The sequence below is a fragment of the Camelus ferus genome, chromosome 3 (assembly GCF_009834535.1).
Source record: "Camelus ferus isolate YT-003-E chromosome 3, BCGSAC_Cfer_1.0, whole genome shotgun sequence".
Classification (NCBI taxonomy): Eukaryota; Metazoa; Chordata; class Mammalia; order Artiodactyla; family Camelidae; genus Camelus; species Camelus ferus.
This window is the reverse complement of record NC_045698.1, coordinates 47,348,611-47,368,760: the sequence shown is the minus strand read 5'-3', so window position 1 is coordinate 47,368,760 and position 20,150 is coordinate 47,348,611. Positions and strand designations below refer to the sequence as shown.

Here is a 20,150-nt window from a genome sequence, read left to right as displayed (position 1 = left end):
AATTTTCAGGGTGATAGAACTGTTCTTATATCTTGATTGTGGTGGTTACACAACTGGGTGCATTTGTCAAAACTCATGAACCTATACACTGAAAATTGAATTTTACTGTTTATACATTATATTTCTGTAAACTTGTTTTTTTAAGCATTAGAAGTTTAAAAAAAAAAAAAAGACATTTTTGTCTGCCTCAGAGGTAGATAACAAATTCACTGGAAATGTACAAGCCCAAACCAGTTGAGCCTTTTGCAAGGGGAATGTTTTGGACGGGATTCTTGCTGTAGTGCTTTACTTAGTGCACACTTGGGACATGTTGGTTAAAAGTTAAAATTACCTGAAGTTCCCCTTCAGGAAAAGTAAGAATAAAAGGAAGAATCTGGGCACTCGAGCTGGAAGGTGGTTTTAGTCTACAATTTTGATGCTTTTATTATCAGTTCTTCTATTAGGCTCCTATATTAGCCCCCTTTTTAAAACACTTGACAAAGATATAATAGGCATTAGAAAATTATCTCATAAAAATTTGGTATTATTTGTGGTAGTTGGGGGCAACTAGTAATTGATGAGAGCAGAATTTCCAGCAAGATGCAAAAGAAAATAATTATCCCTTTAGAATAAGAAAGTGATGGCGGTGATTAAATCAGATTCTGGTTTAAACAGCCACACGACACCCTCTTCTCTTTGGTTCTAGTTCAGGGAGGTGCTCAGACCTTCAGTAATTACACACTTTGCGTCGTTGATAAGATTCCCAGTCCCCACGGCAGCAGGCTTTGGAGCCGGCTGTATCTTCTTGGCCTGCTTCCTGTCTTCCCTTTACCCCGGCCCCCTCCCCATCTCCATGCCTACCAGCTCAGAGGCTGAGGTTTCCATCTGGAGAGCCTGTTGCCACAGGCTACAGAATCCACTCGGGAGGAGGGAAAGCTGCGTGTGTATGTTTGAGGATGGTGGCTCTCATAATCAGATAAATGTTGTGGAAAGCTTGCTCATTCATATGGAAGAATGAGCGCTGAGCTCCAGGCCCTAGCATCTGCGCATTAGCCCTGCTCAGCCAGGAGCGCTTTCATTTGTGATACTGACAGGCTGAGGAGCATTGCCGCTGTTGCCTTCAGCAGTAACCTTTAGTTGAACCCATGGGAGAAAGGCTGTATCGCACTTTTTTTTTTTAATGTAATGATGAAATTGGTCCCAAATAGGAAATCCCATGTGACTTCTACACACAGTAAAGTATTTTCTATATAATCACAGAAAGTCTCTGGTGCTTTTCTTTTCACTCTTGACTTCCTTTATGTAACTCCTCTTCCATTCTGAGATACCTCAAAGGTATCAAAGATTTTGGCCCCACGTCATACATCCTGTGCTTCCGCTTTCCTTCCTTCCTGGTGACATCAGTCTTAAAGGAGTGATAGTGCTGGCAAATGCCCTGAAGAGTCCTAACTATAGCCTGGTTTTCAAGGAAAGGAAACTTCTCAGTTCTCAGGAAGCTGTTTGGCCTGGGCGAGTTCTGCCTTCACCTGGAAACTGCACTTTGCAAAACTGCACTTTGCACTGTGGACAGAGATCTCTTCAACCATGGGATACCAGCTTTGGGAACCAGTAGAGTGGAAGTCTGAAAGCACACTTCTTCATTCTCTCCTTTTCCTTCTTGTGCCCTTCTTCCTTCCAAGAAAATACTCATGTCCTTAGAATTGTCGTAAGTTTGCTTCTTTTTTATAAGTGGAAAACTCGGAATGTCTCTCCCCTTGTTGGGGTTATTGGGGTTGCACTTGTTTATCTTTTCCACACTCACACGGTTTGCCTAGCTTTGCAGCCTGCTGGCCTAGACAATAATAAAGCTTCTGTCGAGGTGAGCAAACAGCTGATGGCATGGGGCACAGAGGGGACTCCTACAGTGGCTGCCTGTAATCTGCCAGGCTGGAGGTCAGAGCAGGCAAGAACAAAAGCCAGTCTGTCTGTAGGCAGATTGGAAAGTCAGTGTGTTGTGTTCTTGTCTCCTTGCCTTTCTCTTGGCCGAAAGGGAGAATGCTGGTCCAGCAGTTCACAGAATCATTCTAGGCAAGTACCAATGCCAGAGACTTACCTGCCTGTCATATAACCACTGGCGGTTCTGAAAAGGCTCAAGTTTTTCGATCCAAACTGCTTAAAAAGTGATTGGCAGAAAATTCTTAAACTCACCATCCGAAGTTGGACCCTACTATCTCAATGTTTTGAGTTGTTTATATTCTAGTTACTCACATAAGTTGTGTGCTTTTTTTTTTTTCTTTTTTTTTTAAAAAGCTGATGAGGGCTTAAAAAGGAGTTTATTTGTTGCCTGGCTAGGAAATACAGGAATCGTACTTTGAGCAGCTTATTTCATTATATATGTGTAAGTGTTTGCTTCTTATTCCTAAGTTTATTTAATGTTGTCACTTTGTTGAAAATGTCCTAGCCATGGTCGTGTATCATGGTCATTAGGTCTTACAGAGCAGAGATCACACCAAGTAACCCTGTTCCAGGATGGGAGAGGGAGTGTGTCTGTTGACAAACCTTTCAAAGGGCTACTGTGCAGAGATGATTATTAGTTGTGTGAAGTCTTGGGTAACTTTCCCTTAAGGCTTCTAAGAAATAAAGTGTGATAAGGAAAGAAGACTTTTCTGTTCTTCCATCAGTTAAAGTTAGCCTCAAAAGGCTAGCAAATAGCTTTAAACAAATTTTCATTTGAGCTTCAAAGGTCTGGAGGTAGATCCTATCAACCTTTTTATTCTTTTCCAAGCCTAAAATGGTCTGCTGATCATGAATAAGAGAAGGGTGTTTGGTGGGATATGATCATGGTGCTCTTACTCTGAAGTCCATCAAAAAAAGTAATAACTTCAGTGGTCATTGGAGACATCCTAAAGCAGAAGGTTAGATTTAAATGAGATTTAAATTATTTAAATCTTGGGTAAAGGAGGTAATTGACTTTTTTGTTCAGTTTTGTTTGTTTGTTTGTTCATTTTAAAGGAAAAATGGGCTAAGCCTACTATCAGAAACACATCTAGCATCTAGCAGCTTGCCCTTTGCATCTTTAGCATTTATCATGCCCCACCTTGTATTATTGTTAAACTTGTTTGTATACCTTGTTTTTATAATGAGATTGTAAGTACTTCAAACAGGGAAGTTAAACCATTCTTCATATATACCATAGCAGTTAATAGCATGATCGGATCAGTACATTATGGCATTTAATACATGTATTGATTGAAGTTTTTTTTTTAACCAAAAACCTACCATGGGCCACGAATTGTGTCAGTGTTGAGCAGGTCAGTCACTGCTGCTGCTTACTACTAGGGAGCTTACAGGCCAGCAAGTAAGCATCATTTAGGCAATTTACCTGGTATTTCACTTGACTTTTTGTTTTAATGAAACTAGCTTTAAATCTCAGATTTTTCAGAGTAACGAGGAGAAAAGCTCAGGTAGCTCAACTATTGATTTTAAAATGTGACAGAAAGCATGAAATACTAAAAGATATATTTTATTTCATTTCTATGCAGAGAATCTCATTAGACCTAGTATCTAGGACACCTATATGATGCCTTTCTCTTGCCAGATCACTCTCATCCTGAACATAATTTGACATATTTTTATCTTTCTGTTTTTAAAGGGGTTAATTCTGTGGAGAAAGAGTAAAAGAGACATTTTCCACCAAATCTAAAGTATTTGAAAGTCTGGACAGGGCTAGGTGATTCTAGATCCATAAAACATCTTCAGATTTTATTTTAGCCAAGTCTCTCACCAGATCACTAATAAATAGCCTAAATTAAATACTACATCTCGCTTGCTTTCTTTTTCTCAACTTTTACTTCGGCAGAAAACCTGTTCAGCAGGAACCTTCCTAATAGCAGATGGCAGGAAACAGCAGGTGGCAGATTGAATAACCAGCCTCTGAAAAACACGAGTATTAGCCTGTAGCCCCAACTCTCAAATGTGGCACAATATCCTTTCACTTTAAGTTTTTTGTCTTCTTGCCTTTGTGTTTTTGAGAAAACTGATTTCTGTGGGGCCCAGAGATTAACCTGCTTCCTGAATAGTCAAAGGAAACATGGGGTCTTTAGCTGACATGGCATGCTGTTTGAAAATCTCTTCTGGTCAAAACAGATAAACAAATAGAGGACTGCAGAACCCTTTACAGTCTCCTCACTTCCCACCTCCCCTCTCACTCAGCCTTGCAGCACAGACCCCGAGATGCAAGGAGAGTCTGCTCCAACCCTGGTGTCATCAGTGAGTGCCAACTCAAGGCAGGAGCAGCTTTGAATTCCTTTCCAAGTTCCGTTCCTTTGGAGGGAATGCTGGTACACCTCAGCTGGGACCACTTAAGTCTTTTAAACCCATGTGAGAAGCAGTAGGAAGCAAGAGGAGATAGACTGAAGGGCTTCAATGAAGCTGTGAGAAAGCCAGCGTGGTCATGGATCCTTGAGGACCCGAATGCTAAAATTTTGTTCTTTTTTTTTTTTTTCTTTCATGTTTTCTTTCAATTCAGTGAAAAATGTCCCAGTCTCTCTTAAGTGCCACAAAAAATATCAATATAACTCAAAGCTGATTTTCCTCTAGAATTGCTGTGCTGTTCTGTTTTTCATTTTTGCTTTCTCTTTTGTTTTAAACTCCTGAACTCAGTTTCAGCTCCACATCTCTTTTCTAATGAAAAGTGTATTCATGTAATACCGTAGTAACTAGAGCATTTCCCCAAAATCATTTTTCATAAATCTCATATTAAAACAAGATATTGAATTAGGGGGTATTAAATAAGGAATGAAATTTTTACATTTTTGTCAATTGTTAATATTTTGTCTTCTCTTTGGCATTTCAGACTTTATAGTTAATGAGTTTTATCCTCAAGTTTTTAATCAACTGTTGACCTTTATGACTTTCATGATCACATTGACTGCACATCTGTAAATGTATAAGAGAAGGACCTGCTGATGGAAGATGGGTTTTGGCATTGACATTTAAGAGTTAACACCAGTTTTCTCTCTTGTGCTTTATTTAGATTCCGACACAGCCCTAACTGCCAGTACCTGAGAGATTGGACTATACACACCTGGATTAGGCAGTGTCTAAAATACGGTGCACAAGACAAAGCCTTATATACTGTTGTAAATAAGGTGAGTGGTTTCCTGGCACTTGCAGCTTATTCTCCTGAGTTTAGGTGACATAGTGTTTATATCATTACACTATAGCAGAGAATAGTACAAAAAATACCCTTAATTTTTTTGCCCTTAGATATCCTTTTTAGAATGGAGCTGGATATAAATGAATCAGTACATAAACAAAAATTCCTGTAGCTGCTGCTTTTCCAAGCATAATGACTTAAAAATGGACAGGTAAAACCCAAATGTGATTCAATCACAAAACTCCACTGGTGGTCATTTCATTCTTTTTTTTTTTTTTTTTTAACATTTTTTATTGATTTATAATCATTTTACAATGTTGTGTCAAATTCCAGTGTTCAGCACAATTTTTCAGTTATTCATGGACATATACACACTCATTGTCACATTTTTTTCTCTGTGAGTTATCATAACATTTTGTGTATATTTCCCTGTGCTATACAGTGTAGTCTATTCTACAATTTTGAAATCCCAGTCTATCCCTTCCCACCCTCCACCCCCCTGGTAACCACAAGTCTGTATTCTCTGTCTGTGAGTCTATTTCTGTCCTTTATTTACACTTTGTTTTTGTTTGTTTGTTTGTTTTTGTTTTTGTTTTTTAGATTCCACATATGAGCAATCTCATATGGTATTTTTCTTTCTCTTTCTGGCTTACTTCACTTAGAATGACATTCTCCAGGAGCATCCATGTTGCTGCAAATGGCATTATGTTGTCGATTTTTATGGCTGAGTAGTATTCCATTGTATAAATATACCACATCTTCTTCATCCAGTCACCTGTTGATGGACATTTAGGCTGTTTCCATGTTTTGGCTATTGTAAATAGTGCTGCTATGAACATTGGGGTGCAGGTGTCATCCTGAAGTAGATTTCCTTCTGGATACAAGCCCAGGAGTGGGATTCCTGGGTCATATGGTAAGTCTATTCCTAGTCTTTTGAGGAATCTCCACACTGTTTTCCATAGTGGCTGCACCAAACTGCATTCCCACCAGCAGTGTAGGAGGGTTCCCCTTTCTCCACAGCCTCTCCAGCATTTGTCATTTGTGGATTTTTGAATGACGGCCATTCTGACTGGGGTGAGGTGATACCTCATTGTAGTTTTGATTTGCATTTCTCTGATAATTAGTGATATTGAGCATTTTTTCATGTGCTTTTTGATCATTTGTATGTCTTCCTTGGAGAATTGCTTGTTTAGGTCTTCTGCCCATTTTTGGATTGGGTTGTTTATTTTTTTCTTATTGAGTCGTATGAGCTGCTTATATATTCTGGAGATCAAGCCTTTGTCGGTTTCACTTGCAAAAATTTTCTCCCATTCCGTAGGTTTTCTTCTTGTTTTATTTCTGGTTTCCTTTGCTGTGCAGAAGCTTGTAAGTTTCATTAGGTCCCATTTGTTTATTCTTGCTTTTATTTCTTCTAGGAGAAAATTTTTGAAATGTATGTCAGATAATGTTTTGCCTATGTTTTCCTCTAGGAGGTTTATTGTATCTTGTCTTATGTTTAAGTCTTTAATCCATTTTGAGTTGATTTTTGTATATGGTGTAAGGGAGTGTTCTAGCTTCATTGTTTTACATGCTGCTGTCCAGTTTTCCCAACACCATTTGCTGAAGAGACTATCTTTATTCCAATGTATATTCTTGACTCCTTTGTCAAAGATGAGTTGACCAAAAGTTTGTGGGTTCGTTTCTGGGCTCTCTATTCTGTTCCATTGGTCTATATGTCTGTTTTGGTACCAATACCATGCTGTCTTGATGACTGTAGCTCTGTAGTATTGTCTGAAGTCTGGGAGAGTTATTCCTCCAGCCTCTTTCTTTCTCTTCAGTAATGCTTTGGCAATTCTAGGTCTTTGATGGTTCCATATGAATTTTATTATGATTTTTTCTAGTTCTGTGAAATATGTCCTGGGTAATTGGATAGGGATTGCATGAAATCTGTAGATTGCCTTGGGCAGTGTGACCATTTTAACAATATTGATTCTTCCAATCCAAGAGCATGGAATATCTTTCCATTTTTTAAAGTCTTCTTTAATTTCCTTCATCAATGGTTTATAGTTTTCTGTGTATAATTCTTTCACCTCCTTGGTTAGATTTATTCCCAGATATTTTATTACTTTGGGTGCTATTTTAAAGGGGGTTGTTTCTTTACTTTCTTCTTCTGTTGATTTATCGTTAGTGTAAAGAAATGCAACTGATTTTTGAACGTTAATTTTGTAACCTGCTACCTTGCTGAATTCTTCAATCAGCTCTAGTAGCTTTTGTGTGGACCTTTTAGGGTTTTCTATATATAGTAACATGTCATCAGCATATAATGACACTTTTACCTCTTCTTTTCCAATGTGGATCCCTTTTATTTCTTTCTCTTGCCTGACTGCTGTGGCTAGGACTTCCAGGACTATGTTGAATAGGAGTGGTGATAGTGGGCATCCTTGTCTTGTCCCAGATTTTAGTGGGAAGCTTTTGAGTTTTTCCCCGTTGAGTACTATGCTGGCTGTAGGTTTGTCATATGTAGCTTTTATTATGTTGAGATATGTTCCCTCTATACCCACTTTGGCGAGAGTTTTTATCATAAATGGGTGTTGAATTTTATCAAATGCTTTTTCTGCATCGATTGAGATGATCATGTGGTTTTTGTCCTTTCTCTTGTTGATGTGATGTATTACACTGATTGATTTGCGTATGTTGAACCAGCCTTGTGTCCCTGGGATGAACCCCACTTGGTCATGATGTATAATCTTTTTTATGTGTTGTTGGATTCTATTTGCTAAAATTTTGGTGAGGATTTTGGCGTCTATGTTCATCAGTGATATTGGCCTATAATTCTCTTTTTTTGTAGTGTCTTTGCCTGGTTTTGGTATCAGGGTGATGGTGGCTTCATAGAATGAGTTTGGGAGTATTCCCTCCTTTTCAATCGTCTGGAAGAGTTTGAGAAGGACTGGTATGAGTTCTTCTTTGTATGTTTGGTAGAATTCCCCGGTGAAGCCGTCCGGTCCTGGACTTTTATTTGTAGGGAGGTTTTTAATTGCTATTTCTATTTCCTTTCTAGTGATCGGATTGTTCAAGTGTTCAGATTCTTCTTGATTCAGTTTTGGTGGACAGTATGTTTCCAGAAACTTGTCCATCTCCTCTAGGTTATCCAGTTTGGTTCCATATAGTTTTTCATAATATTCTCGTATGATATTCTGTATTTCTATTTTGTTTGTTGTAATTTCTCCATTTTCCTTTCTTATTTTGCTAACTTGTGCTCTCTCTTTTTTCTTCTTTGTGAGTTTGGTCAGAGGTTTGTCGATTTCATTTACTTTTTCAAAAAACCAGCTTTTGCTTTGGTTGATTTTTTCTGTGGTCTTGTTAATCTCTATTGTATTTAATTCCCCTCTGATCTTTATTATTTCCTTCCTTCTGCTGCTTTTTGGGGCTTTTTGTTCTTCTTTTTCTAATTCATTCAGGTGGTGGGTTAAATTGTTTATTTGAGATTGTTCTTCTTTTTTGAGGAAGGCCTGTATCGCTATAAACTTCCCTCTTAGCACTGCCTTTGCTGTGTCCCATAGGTTTTGAGTGGTTGTGCTTTCATTCTCATTTGTCTCAAGGTATTTTTTAATTTCAGCTTTGATTTCCTCATTGATCCATTGTTTTTTCAATAACATATTGTTTAATCTCCATGCTTTCCTTTTTTTCTCCTTTGTTTCTCTGTTGTTGATTTCCAGTTTCATGGCATTGTGGTCAGTAAAGATGCTTGAGATAATTTCTATCTTCTTAAAATTGTTGAGGTTTCTTTTGTGCCCAAGTACATGATCGATCCTGGAAAATGTTCCATGTGCACTTGAAAAGAATGTATATCCTATTTTTGGGGGGTGTAATGCTCTGAAAATATCCACCAAATCTAGTTTTTCTATTGTAGTATTTAATTTCTCTGTTGCCTTGTTTATTTTCTGTCTGGAAGATCTGTCTAGTGATGTTAATGCAGTGTTAAAATCTCCAACTATGATTGTATTCCCATCAATATCCCCCTTTATCTCTGTTAGTAATTCTTGTATGTACTTAGGTGCTCCTATATTGGGTGCATATATATTAACGAGTGTAATATCCTCATCTTGTATCACTCCTTTAATCATTATAAAATGTCCTTCTTTATCTTTCTTTATGGCCTTTGTTTTAAAGTCTATTTTGTCTGAAATCAGTACTGCAACACCTGCTTTTTTGGCTTTTCCATTTGCATGGAATATCCTTTTCCATCCTTTCACTCTCAATCTATATGTGTCCTTCTCCCTAAAGTGGGTCTCTTGTATGTAGCATGTTGAAGGTTCTTGCTTTATTATCCAGTCTGCCACTCTGTGTCTTTTGACTGGAGCATTTAGTCCATTAACATTTACAGTAATTAATGATAGATGTGTGTTTATTGCCATTTGAACTTATCTTTGCAGTTGAATTGGTATATCCTCTTTGTTCCTTTCTTCTTCCTTTTGTGGTTTGGTAATTTTCCTTTGTATTATCATGGATTTTATTTAATTTTTGTGACTCCTTTGTAAATTTTTGGCTTGTGGTTACCCTTTTTTGTAAATCTGTCAACCCATTACTATAACTGTTTTTATTAAACTGATAGTAACATGATCTCAAACCCATCCTACTGTTAAAAAAATTTAAAAAGAAAGAAAAAAATATTCTATATTTCCCTGCCTCCCTCTCCCACTCTCAGTGATTTGTATGTACTTCTTTTATAATTTCATGTTTACTTTATTTGTAATTCATGAGTTATTACCTTTCCAGTTGTGTGTTTCTCATTTCTGTAGCATCCTGCTGCTTTTCTATTTAGAATAGCCCTTTCAATATTTCTTTTAGCATGGGTTTAGTGTTGCTAAACTCCTGCAGCTTTTTTTTTTTTTTTTTTTTGTCTGTGAAACTCTTTATTTCTCCTTCTATCCTCAAGGATAGCCTTGCTGGATAAAGGATCCTAGGCTGCATCTTTTTTTTCATTCAGGGCTTTGAATATATCTTGCCACTCCCTTCTGGCCTGTAGTGTTTGTGTAGAGAAATCAGCTGAGAGCCTTATGGGGGTTCCCTTGTAACTTACTCTTTGCTTTTCTCTTGCTGCCTTTAGAATCATTTCTTTATCCTTGACTCTGGCCATCTTGATTATGATATGTCTTGGTGTGGGTCTATTTGGGTTCTTCCTGTTTGGGACCCTCTGAGCTTCCTGTACTTGGATATCTGATTCCTTCTTTAAGTTTGGGAAGTTTTCAGTCATGATTTCTTCAAAAACCTTTTCAATCCCCTTTGATCTTTCTTCTCCTTCTGGGACCCCTATTATGCGAAGATTGGGACACTTTATATGATCCCATAGGTCCCTTATGCTATTTTCATTATTTTTTATTAGCTTCTCTTGTAGTTCTTCTGAATGGGTGCTTTCTAGTTGCCCTGTCTTCTAGATCACTAATTCGTTCCTCTGCATTATCTAGTCGGCTTTGCACAGCTATTAGATCATTCCTCATCTCTGTCAATGAGTTTACCCATTCTACTTGGCTCTTCTTTATAGCTTCAATTTCATTTTTGACATATTTTATATCTCTAAACACTATCTCTTTTAATTCCTTCAGCAATTCGATCACTCCTTTTTTGAAATCTTGATCTAGTAGGCTATCGATGTCTATTTCGTTGATCTTTCTTTCAGGGGATTTCTCTTGTTCTTTTAATTGGGAAAGGTTTTTCTGCTTCTTCATCTTGCTCATACCTCTTTGGCACTGTGGTTTATGGAGTATCAGTTGTTTATTTTGGTCCTTAAGGATTTTATCAATCTGATGCCTATTTAGGAATAGAACTTAGGAAAAAAAGAAAAAAAGAGACAGAGAAAGAATTTTAAAAGAAGGGAGAAAGAGGGTTTGAAAACAGTGTATAATGAATAATAGAAGAGTGAGTTGAAGCAGAGTATTAATCGGGTTGAGACGTCCTTTTAAAACCTTTACAAAAAAAGGGGGGGGATGAATAGATGTATTTGAAACCTGTGTCTAATCAATAGCAGGACATCAAAACCCAAGAGAAATAGAAATGAATTAAGAAGTAGAGATTAAGAGAGTAATAGAAAATAGAACAGGTAAAAACAGATTAAAAAAAAGGGGGGGGGGTGGTTTGTCGGTGTTCTCCTGGAGTCTGTGTGCTTTTAATGTGAAGTCTTTCTGTCTTCGTCCTGTTTTGGAAGCTCAGCTTGCTGTTTTCAGAGGCCCTCCGTCGGCGCCCTCTTCTGTGCTGCTCCCGGCACCTGTCGGCAAGCAGATCGCGCCTCCTCCTAACACTGGGTCAGGTGCAGCTCTCCTCTGCTGTGGGCGGGCGGGTCGCTGCCCCTCCGGATGCCGCAGTCAGATGTTGCAGACTGGCCAGGTAGGAGGGCGGGTCGTGCCCCCTCCCAGCACCTAGGTCAGGGGCTGTGTTCCTGCCCGAAAGGCGGGGGGGCCGCTCTCGCTCTACCTGCGCCGCTCTCTGTGCGGCTGCGCGCTCCGACCTGGTCGGCGCTCCGTAGGTGGGGTGCTCGGGGAAGACCGAGGGACAGCCCTGTCCCTGCTCCGAGCCAAAACCCAGCTCCTTGTTTGTCTTTGTGGAGCAAGTTCTCTGAGGGACCAGGATGGAAGGCTCCTATCTGCCCCGGGCTGCAGGCCAGTCTCAGTCTGGCCTTTGAGGCTGCTAAGCCCTTCGGTGCGGATGCAGGTTTCGCCTCCACCCCTGCCTGAGTGCTAAGCGAGGAGGATATGGCGGCTGTGCCTGAGCCCCGCCTCTCTTCCCCCGAAAACTTTCTGCGGATTTTCAGAGATGGGGGTGTGCACCCTTCCCCCGAGAGCACATCAACCTTGCTGTTTTATGGAGGGCCCAGGTTGTTCTGCTCTGTGCACCCACAGCCACAGCGCGCAGCCCCTTGCGTTCCCCCGGGGCTGCCTCCGTGCAGCCACTTCAGTCCTCCGCCCGGCTTGTGCAGCCTGGCCCTGCCAGCAGCTGCCGGCCCGCGTCTCAGGCTGGGTGTCGGGGGGACGCTCTGTGCCCGTTTAACTTAGTTCTGTTAGTCAAGGGCTGCTCTGTACAGATCCGAGCCTCGGAGGCTCCCCCTCCGTCCCGCTGGCCTCTCAGTTGGAGAGGGGAGACCCAGCGAGCGAGCGCCAGTCCTCCTTTGCTGCTCCCTCCCCGCGGGACCCGTCCCGCGCTGCTTTGCCTTTTGTTCTTTCTTTTTTCCTTTTCTCCTACCAGATTTTTGGCGTCTTTATCTTTTGAAGAGGGCGATGTTCTGTCGGAGTTCCACAGGTGCTCTGGTTGGCTGAGTGGGTCTGTAGATGTGGGTCTTGGTGTATTTGTGGGAGAGGGTGACCTGCGAGCGTCCTTCCTACTCTGCCATCTTCTCCGTCTCGGTCATTTCATTCTTGATCTCTAAGTCTTGAATTGTTTGTCTAGTTCCCTTTGATGAAGTTTAGGGGAAAACACATGACCATTTTGCTGGCATGTGATCTCCAGAGTATTCTGATCATCTCACACATTTGAAAAAAAGACAGGAATTTCTAGATTATTGAAAACATGTCTTCCTAAGTCCCTGACTCTGCCCTTTAAGCCTCAGCCCCCCAGCCTACCACTGTTATGGTCTTTCTGAATGTTACTCCACCCAAGCGTTGAGTCTTCATTCCCTTTGTAGTATGAAATAAATACAAAACAAGCAAAAGTTTAGAATGTTATTATTGTGAAACTGAAGCTACAATCCTAGTTTGAGCCTTAGCAAGACTTTAACAATATTTCTATGGAATTGTATTATTCTATAGTGTCACTGGACCTTGTATGTTAGAACTCAGAAAGAAATACTGATTTTGTTTTGGGGAGTTTTCGGTCCTGTGGCCCAATTTAACATTAGGTTCCATTGCAAACAGTTTGTGTATGAGACGTTGCCTTGGGTATGGCATTGTCCACAAAAATGAGCAGTAGCCTATCCTTGCCCTCAGGAAGCTTACAGTTTAATAAGGCAGATAAGCAGGTTCACTGATAAATCTAATATTAGGCCCCAAGGGAAGGAAGATTAAATTCTGCTCTTCAGTTCAGAGTTTAATGATCCAGATTATACCCAAAGAAGAAGATTCCTGTGAAAACAAAACAAGAAGGGTCTAGGAAAGCAAAAAAATCTCATTTTCTGCTGTGCCTAGTCTTAGTGGAAAGAACACCAGACAAGGAGTCAAGAAGACCCAGGCTATAACCCCATAAATTTCTACCATTTGCCCGTAACTTCAGGCAAATAGTAACTTTATCCTTCTAGATCTTAGTTTTTCCAAGTCTGAGTCAAGCAAGTTGTACTAATCAGTGATTTCCAACCTAGCTGCCCATTAGAATCACACAAGGAGCTTTTAAAAATTACAGATACTTTTCTCCACCCCCAAGATTCTAATTTAATTGATCTTCCTGGAGCCCAGGCAGTAGTATTATTTAAGTGGTTTTCTAAATTTTTTTTAACAAATCGATTTTGTTTTTTAGAGCAATTTCAGGTTTACAGCAAAACTGAGCAGAAGGTACTGAGATTTCCCATATGCCCAGTCCCCATACCTGCACAGCTCCGCGTACCACCCCTACCCCCCGCAATTATCAGCATTCCACGTCAGAGTGAGCCATTTGTTACAATTGATAAACCTACATTGACATACGATCACCCAACGTCCATAGTTTACATTAGGGTTCACTCTTGATGTTCATTGTGTGGGCTTGCACAATGTATTATGCCATGTATGTTCCTTTATAGTGTCATACAGGCTAGTTTCACTGCCCTGTGCTCTGTGCTCTGCCTATTCATACCTCATTGGTGTCTTTTTAAATCTCCCAAGTTGCTTCTAATTTGCAGCCAGCGTTGAGAATCACTGGCCAGTTGATTTCTAAGGTTCCTTCCAGCTTTAATAATTTATCATTCTGAAGTATTTTGTTTTTACCCTGCCTTAAGGATTTGTGCAGATTTGGATGACTGCTTTGATAAATTTAAACACTGCCCATGAGCTATATAACCTTTAAAACAATGGCTTCTAAACTTTTTTTCCATTTCATCATATCTGAGGCATTCTGTACAGCCTACTAGTAACAGTGACCCAGTTCAGCAGTGATTTGCAACTGGGGTTTAGGATTATTATCAGAATTTCTCAAAGGGATGAGTATAACTAGACATAATTTCTCCAGTGTTTCTGGTAGTTGATTGGTTAGGGGATGGGGATAATCCTACTGAAGTAAGAATTTAAAACAAACATGTAACTACAGTCTAGATCATCAATAGTCAAACTTGATTGTGCATGAAAACCACATGGGAAGCCACCAAAACTTCAGGCTTCTTGATCTTTAAAAACCAGTTTAAGAGACGAGATAACAAGATCTGGTGAGAATGTGGCAAAAAGGGATCCCTTATGCACTGTTAGTGGGAATGTAAACTGGTGCAGCCACTATGGGAAACAGTATGGAGAGTCCTCAAGATGGTTATATATCCAAAGGAAATGAAATCACTGTCTCAAAGAGGTATCTGTATCTCTGTGTTCATCATTTGTAGCAGTATTGACAATAGCCAAGCCATGGAAACAACCTGTGTCCATTTACTGATGAATGAATAAAGAAAATGGAGGGAGGGGTGTATGTATATACATACAATGGAATATTTAGCCATAAAAAAAAGAGATCCTGCCATTTGAGACCACATGGATCAACCTCAAGGGCATTTTGCTAAGTAACATAAGTCAAAGAAAGACAAATACCTCATGATCTCACTTACATGTAAAATCTGAAAGGGCTGAACTCGCAGAAACAGTGTAGGATAGTGGATGCCAGGGGCTGGGGAGTGGGAGAAATGGGGAGATGTTGGTCAAAGGATACAGTTATAAGAGGAGTAAGTTCTGCAGATCTAATGTACAGCATGATGACTGTAGTTAAATACTGTATTGTATACTTGAAAGTTGCTAAGAGAGTAGATCTTAAATGTTCTCACCACCATCACAACCAAGAAATGGTAATTAGGTGAGATGATGGATGTATTAACTAACCTTAGTGTAGTAATCATTTCACAGTATTTATGTGTTAAATCATCATGTTGTGCACCTTAAAGTAATACTGTTACATGTCGATTGTATCTTAATAAAGTTGAGGGGGGAAAGCAGTCTAAAGACCAGGAAATGAGCATAATGTGGTAATGTCTGCTTTCTCATGGAAATCCATTTTTGCATTGAGAATCACACCTTATGAAAAGAATCACTGAACCAGTAGAGTATGGTGGTTTCTTACTGTTGTTTTGGTTTGGTTTGGGTTTTTTTTTTTTTATAGCTGTGATGAGGTGTTAGAATTGAGCTTTATTTTTCACATATCAATTGTCTTATGTGAGACACACACTCACAACTTTCTCACCCTGACCAACAGTTCCAGTTACCAAACTGCGTGAGTCACAGCTTCTATTTCACTGTCACAGATGTGGTAAAATGATAGTCAGGTATTTTAAAGCTAATGGTGGCAAGTTTTGTCCTGAATAGTACATAAGCATATATTATAAACTGAATTAGATGGATATTTTTTCTTTTATTTTCGTTACAGGTCCAATATGGCATTTTTCCTGATAACTATACATTTAATTTACTGATGGATTATTTCATAAAGAAAGAAAACTACAAAGGTAAGGAAGCAAACCCAGGTCCATTTATAATGGACCTTCAGCTCCCAAAGGGAGGTAGATGTAGGCACTTTTCCTTTTTTAAAAACTTTCTTAATGACATCTCTTTACAACATTCTTTCAGTCAGAAATAGATGCATAGTTGATTTACCAGACCAGTTGGCCAGAGAGGAGAATCATATCCAGGTTGTTTTTCTTCTGAGTTTTTCAAGTTTATTTGTTCATGTCTCTGTAGGCAAAGGATAGTGACTTTAGTTAAGTAATAAACCCTGCCTGAGCTTTCATGGCAACTTAAGATTATATTAATTCAATTAGTAGCTTGACTTTTTTTTTTAGCACCATTTGCTGACTTTGTTTTATTTAAATCCCAGGTGTTGTAGTATATGAGGTGTTTATAAAATCAGTAGTATGCTCGCTTTGAAGAAAGATCATTTCACCTCCCCATCTCTAAAATAAGTGGATCGGTGATAAGAGATCTGAGATCTCTTTAACTCCCAAAATCCCCCAATCCCATGAAATTAATTTAAAATGACTGTTAGCTTCAGCTACAGTAAAGGAGGCCAAGGGAAGCTGGGGATTGTGGCAGAGCCTGCAGAGCGGTCGGGCGGAACCCTGCTGGTGTCCAGTGGACAGAGAATGGCAGCACGTCAAGCTTGTGCTCCCAGCTATGCAGACAGTGGAGGAGGAAAGAGGGGGCCCTACCGTTGTGTAAAGACACACGCTGCCTCTCCTTCCCACCATTTCATCCTCCAGCTCGGTTCTGAAAGCTGTGAGGGAGCCACACCTGTGTTAGGGTGGTCACTACCTCAAGAACACAGATAGGACTGGTGGTCACTTAGGCATTTATGTCACCTCTGCTTCCTGTCCCTGGGTTCCATCCCCTCATCCCTGCCCACCAGCGCCGTGGGCCTTTCCCATTGCATCAGTGCTCAGTGAAGAGGCTCCTTTCCCCTCTCTGAATCTCTGCTTTGTCTCATCTCTCATAAAAGGCTTGCAGTTGTAGACTGCCAAGGAATATTTGTTGTGCATTATTTTTTGAAATGTTAATTATCCTTTGTCCATTTTTTCTGTTTTAAACATGCGGTTTCTGAATTCGACTAAAAGATAATTAGCTTTTGCATGTTTTATAATCTGTTCTTAGCATCAGATGTAAGAATCCTTATTACTGTATCATTGAAAAATTATGTGGCAGCAGTTTTCTCCCCTCACTCTTTATAGGGTATGTCAAAAAGGTAGAAGGAGTTTTTTCCCCTAAATGCAGTGTAATAATTAATATGGAGGATTCTTTAAAATTTTAAAGATTGCCATCATTTATGGCAAAAATTTAGAGAATATTATATTTGTATTGTCAGAATAGGAAGTAGCAAAGTACATAAAAATTATGGGAGGGAAAGAAAATTACTTTTGCAGGTCAATCTGATTTCACTTCCCAAACTGACTGGAATGAAGAATATGAATTAAAGATAAAGTAAATTTGATTTATTTTTCATATGTAATTTTGGATTTATTAATGAACAGTTGGCAAAACTGAGCTTTGTTTTTAAACTGGAATTTTAGCTTTATTTGTGTTATTGATTTGTTTGGGGTTGTTGTTGTTGTTGTTTGTTTGTTGCTTTTTAAGTCTCTTCCAAGTTCTTCCAAGTCTTAGGTGACTCTCGGTCTGCCTGTCTATCTCAGTTTCCCCATTTGCAAAAAGAATATAGAAATTTTTGCCTGTGGCCTCATTTAGAACCGTGACAACACACAAAACCAGCTGGCTAGCAATAGCTAGCTGCAAGTCAGTGCTACCTCTTACGAGTGTATGCAAAAATTGGTTAATAGAACAACTCAGTCAGTTAGTCAGAAACATTTGTTGTGCCTGTGTTATGTGCAGGCACTGTAGATTAAACCAGTATTAACATTCCCTAATTTAACAATACTAAGGGAAGGAAATTGTTTGAATTTGATTTTCTTGGCTTTCACCTTTGCTGTGGAATATCGAGGGAAAATAAATCAGACCGTGCTCAAAGTCTGGTCTGTGATCAGCTTCATGTGGAAACAAGTATCTTATATGTTAACGCTCAAGGACTTAGAATTTATGAATAAGCATTTCCTTCCCATTCTTTCAAGTGTTTTAAACTAAACCTGATTGTCTTTTTTGTAATCATCAGTTTTCCATCTTTCAAATAATACTTGGGATTTAGAATTTTCTCTAGCATTTTTCCTCTTTGCCCAAACAAAGAGAAGCTTCCAGAACACATAGTGGGGCAGTCAGCCCAGCTCCCGCCCTACTTGCCAGTGTGTCCTGGAAAATATATTTGCCTCCTTTCTGTATGCCTTAGCTCTTCTAGCTGATGGACACAATCCCTTAAATTTGTTTCACAGTTTATGAGGCATTTTCTGTGTATTATTTTGTTGGGCTGTCCAACAATCTTTTGGAGTATATGGGACAAATGGTATTTTATCATTATCAAGATGATTCTGGGAGAAATTAGGTCCCTTATTCAGTGTCCTTGAGGACAGTAGTGCACCTGATTTAGTACAAAATAATATGTACAATAAAAGCTAAAGACTTGGGAAAGACCTAGTTTGGGGAAGAAGTAGGGCCAGAGCCCACATTTTTTAAACTTCTTAATTCTGTTTATTTTTCTGTCATGCCCCACTTTAAGGGTGTTTATAGTTAAATACAGATTTGATGATGTTGCCTGAAACTAATTTCCTTTCATTTTTGCTTTGATCTTCTTGCCAGATGCTTTATCCGTGGTTTTTGAGATCATGATGCAAGAAGCCTTTGAAGTTCCTTCCACTCAACTCCTCTCTCTATATATTTTATACCATTGCCTGGCAAAGAAGACAGACTTCAGTGTAAGTGATCTACCTTAAAGCAGAACTGAGCACCTTGGAAGAAGAAAGCAGTGGCCGCTCAGTAGGGTGTGAGGGGGCCAGAGGAAACCCCTGTCCTCGGCATCTGGACAGATACCTGATGCGTAGTTCTGTGGCCTGTACAACCAGGAAGGAGTATTCATCCTGTACATTTTAGTCTCTGGATTCTAACAGGGTAGGACTGGACATTGCTCCACTTGGTAGAATCTCAAGTGAAAGTCCTTATGTACATTTGAAACTTGAGCTAGGCTGAGTGCACCTCAGGAATCCAGAAATGGATGATTCATTATCAGTGAGAGCTGAATGTGGCATGTCAACGAAGCAAGAGGCAGTTGCCTTCGACCACAACCTCAGGTGTTAAGTACTAACCATTTAATTTGTGTTGGTATTCTCCTAAGGTTGCTCTGGGTTAGTTTGGAATAACAAGTTTTAGTTTCATGTCTTAGATTAGGGTATTTAGTCATTGTTTATTGCTATGCTAAGAATAATAACAACAATAACTAATACTTAAATAGCACTTACTTTACACCAGGCTGTGTTCTTGGTGTTTTAGATTTATTAATTTAACTCCTCACAACTCCATGCAGATGAGAAAACGGGGACAGAGATGTTGTATAATTGCCACCCACCTAGTAGGTGATGAAGCCACCTGGTGAAACCAGGCAGTCTGGCCCCACAGTCTGCCCTTAACCTCAAATGTAACATCAGAAAATACTACTTTGGGTAGGAACTGAAAAGATGGTCTGATCTAGCCCCTGTTCTGAAAAATGTATGGTGTGTTTTGTTTTTCTAAGATGGGTATTATAGCCTATGGCATACCTCACATTCATTAAATATATTCACTAAATATATATTGAGCAACTACTACATTCCATGCAAACACAGAAATATAAAATTATGACCATAATGAGCACTATGAAGACATCTATGAAAAGCCTCTGTGGGTAGGGATTTTTTGCTTGTTTGTATTTTAAACTTAGGTTAGGAAAGGCTTCCTTGAGGAAATATTTCTTGAGTTAATATTTGAAGCATGAATAGGAATTAACTGACTGAAGAGGGGAGAACAATCCAAAAAGAAGAAATAACATATGCAAAAGCCCTGTGGCAGGACAGACATGGTGAGCAGAAAGGGGCTAGAAGGAGGTATGAAGATACTGTAGCTGCCACAGAGAGAATTGGAGGGCGAGGTAAGGCTGGAGAATGTAGATAATGCTAAGCTATTCTGTCTACATTCTGAAAATAGGTAGAAGCTACTGAAAGACTTTAAGCATGATCAGACTTGTGTATCTGGCTATAATATGGGGAAGAGACTGAATCAGGGCCAGGGTGGCTACGGTCAGAGCACTTCGGAGACTTTCCTAGTTGTCTGAGCAAGAGGTGATGGCTGCATGGGGACCAGGACGTGGTGGAGTTAGAGAGCAGCCATATCTGAGAACAGATACATGACAGTGGGAATGAGATGTGGAGGCCAGAGGCAGAGGTGAAATCTGACCTCCTCAGTTTTCAACTTGTGTTATCTGGACAAAAGGGTCATTGCCATGTGTT

General features: G+C 39.5%; 1 protein-coding gene across 4 annotated transcripts in view; it reads left to right on the top strand.

Moving 5' to 3' along the window:
- Positions 1-20,150, top strand: part of MRPS27 (mitochondrial ribosomal protein S27) — a 105,467-nt gene that overhangs the window by 57,545 nt on the left and 27,772 nt on the right. For all 4 annotated transcript variants that reach the window (XR_004317510.1, XM_032473941.1, XM_032473929.1 and 1 more), the window contains exons 5-7: positions 4,994-5,108; positions 15,668-15,746; positions 18,472-18,587. Coding sequence is in view for 3 of the 4 variants with exons in the window: in XM_032473941.1 (XP_032329832.1) it covers positions 4,994-5,108; positions 15,668-15,746; positions 18,472-18,587 (310 nt within the window). In the remaining variant the exon portion in view is untranslated. The remainder of the gene's footprint in view (positions 1-4,993; positions 5,109-15,667; positions 15,747-18,471; positions 18,588-20,150) is intronic.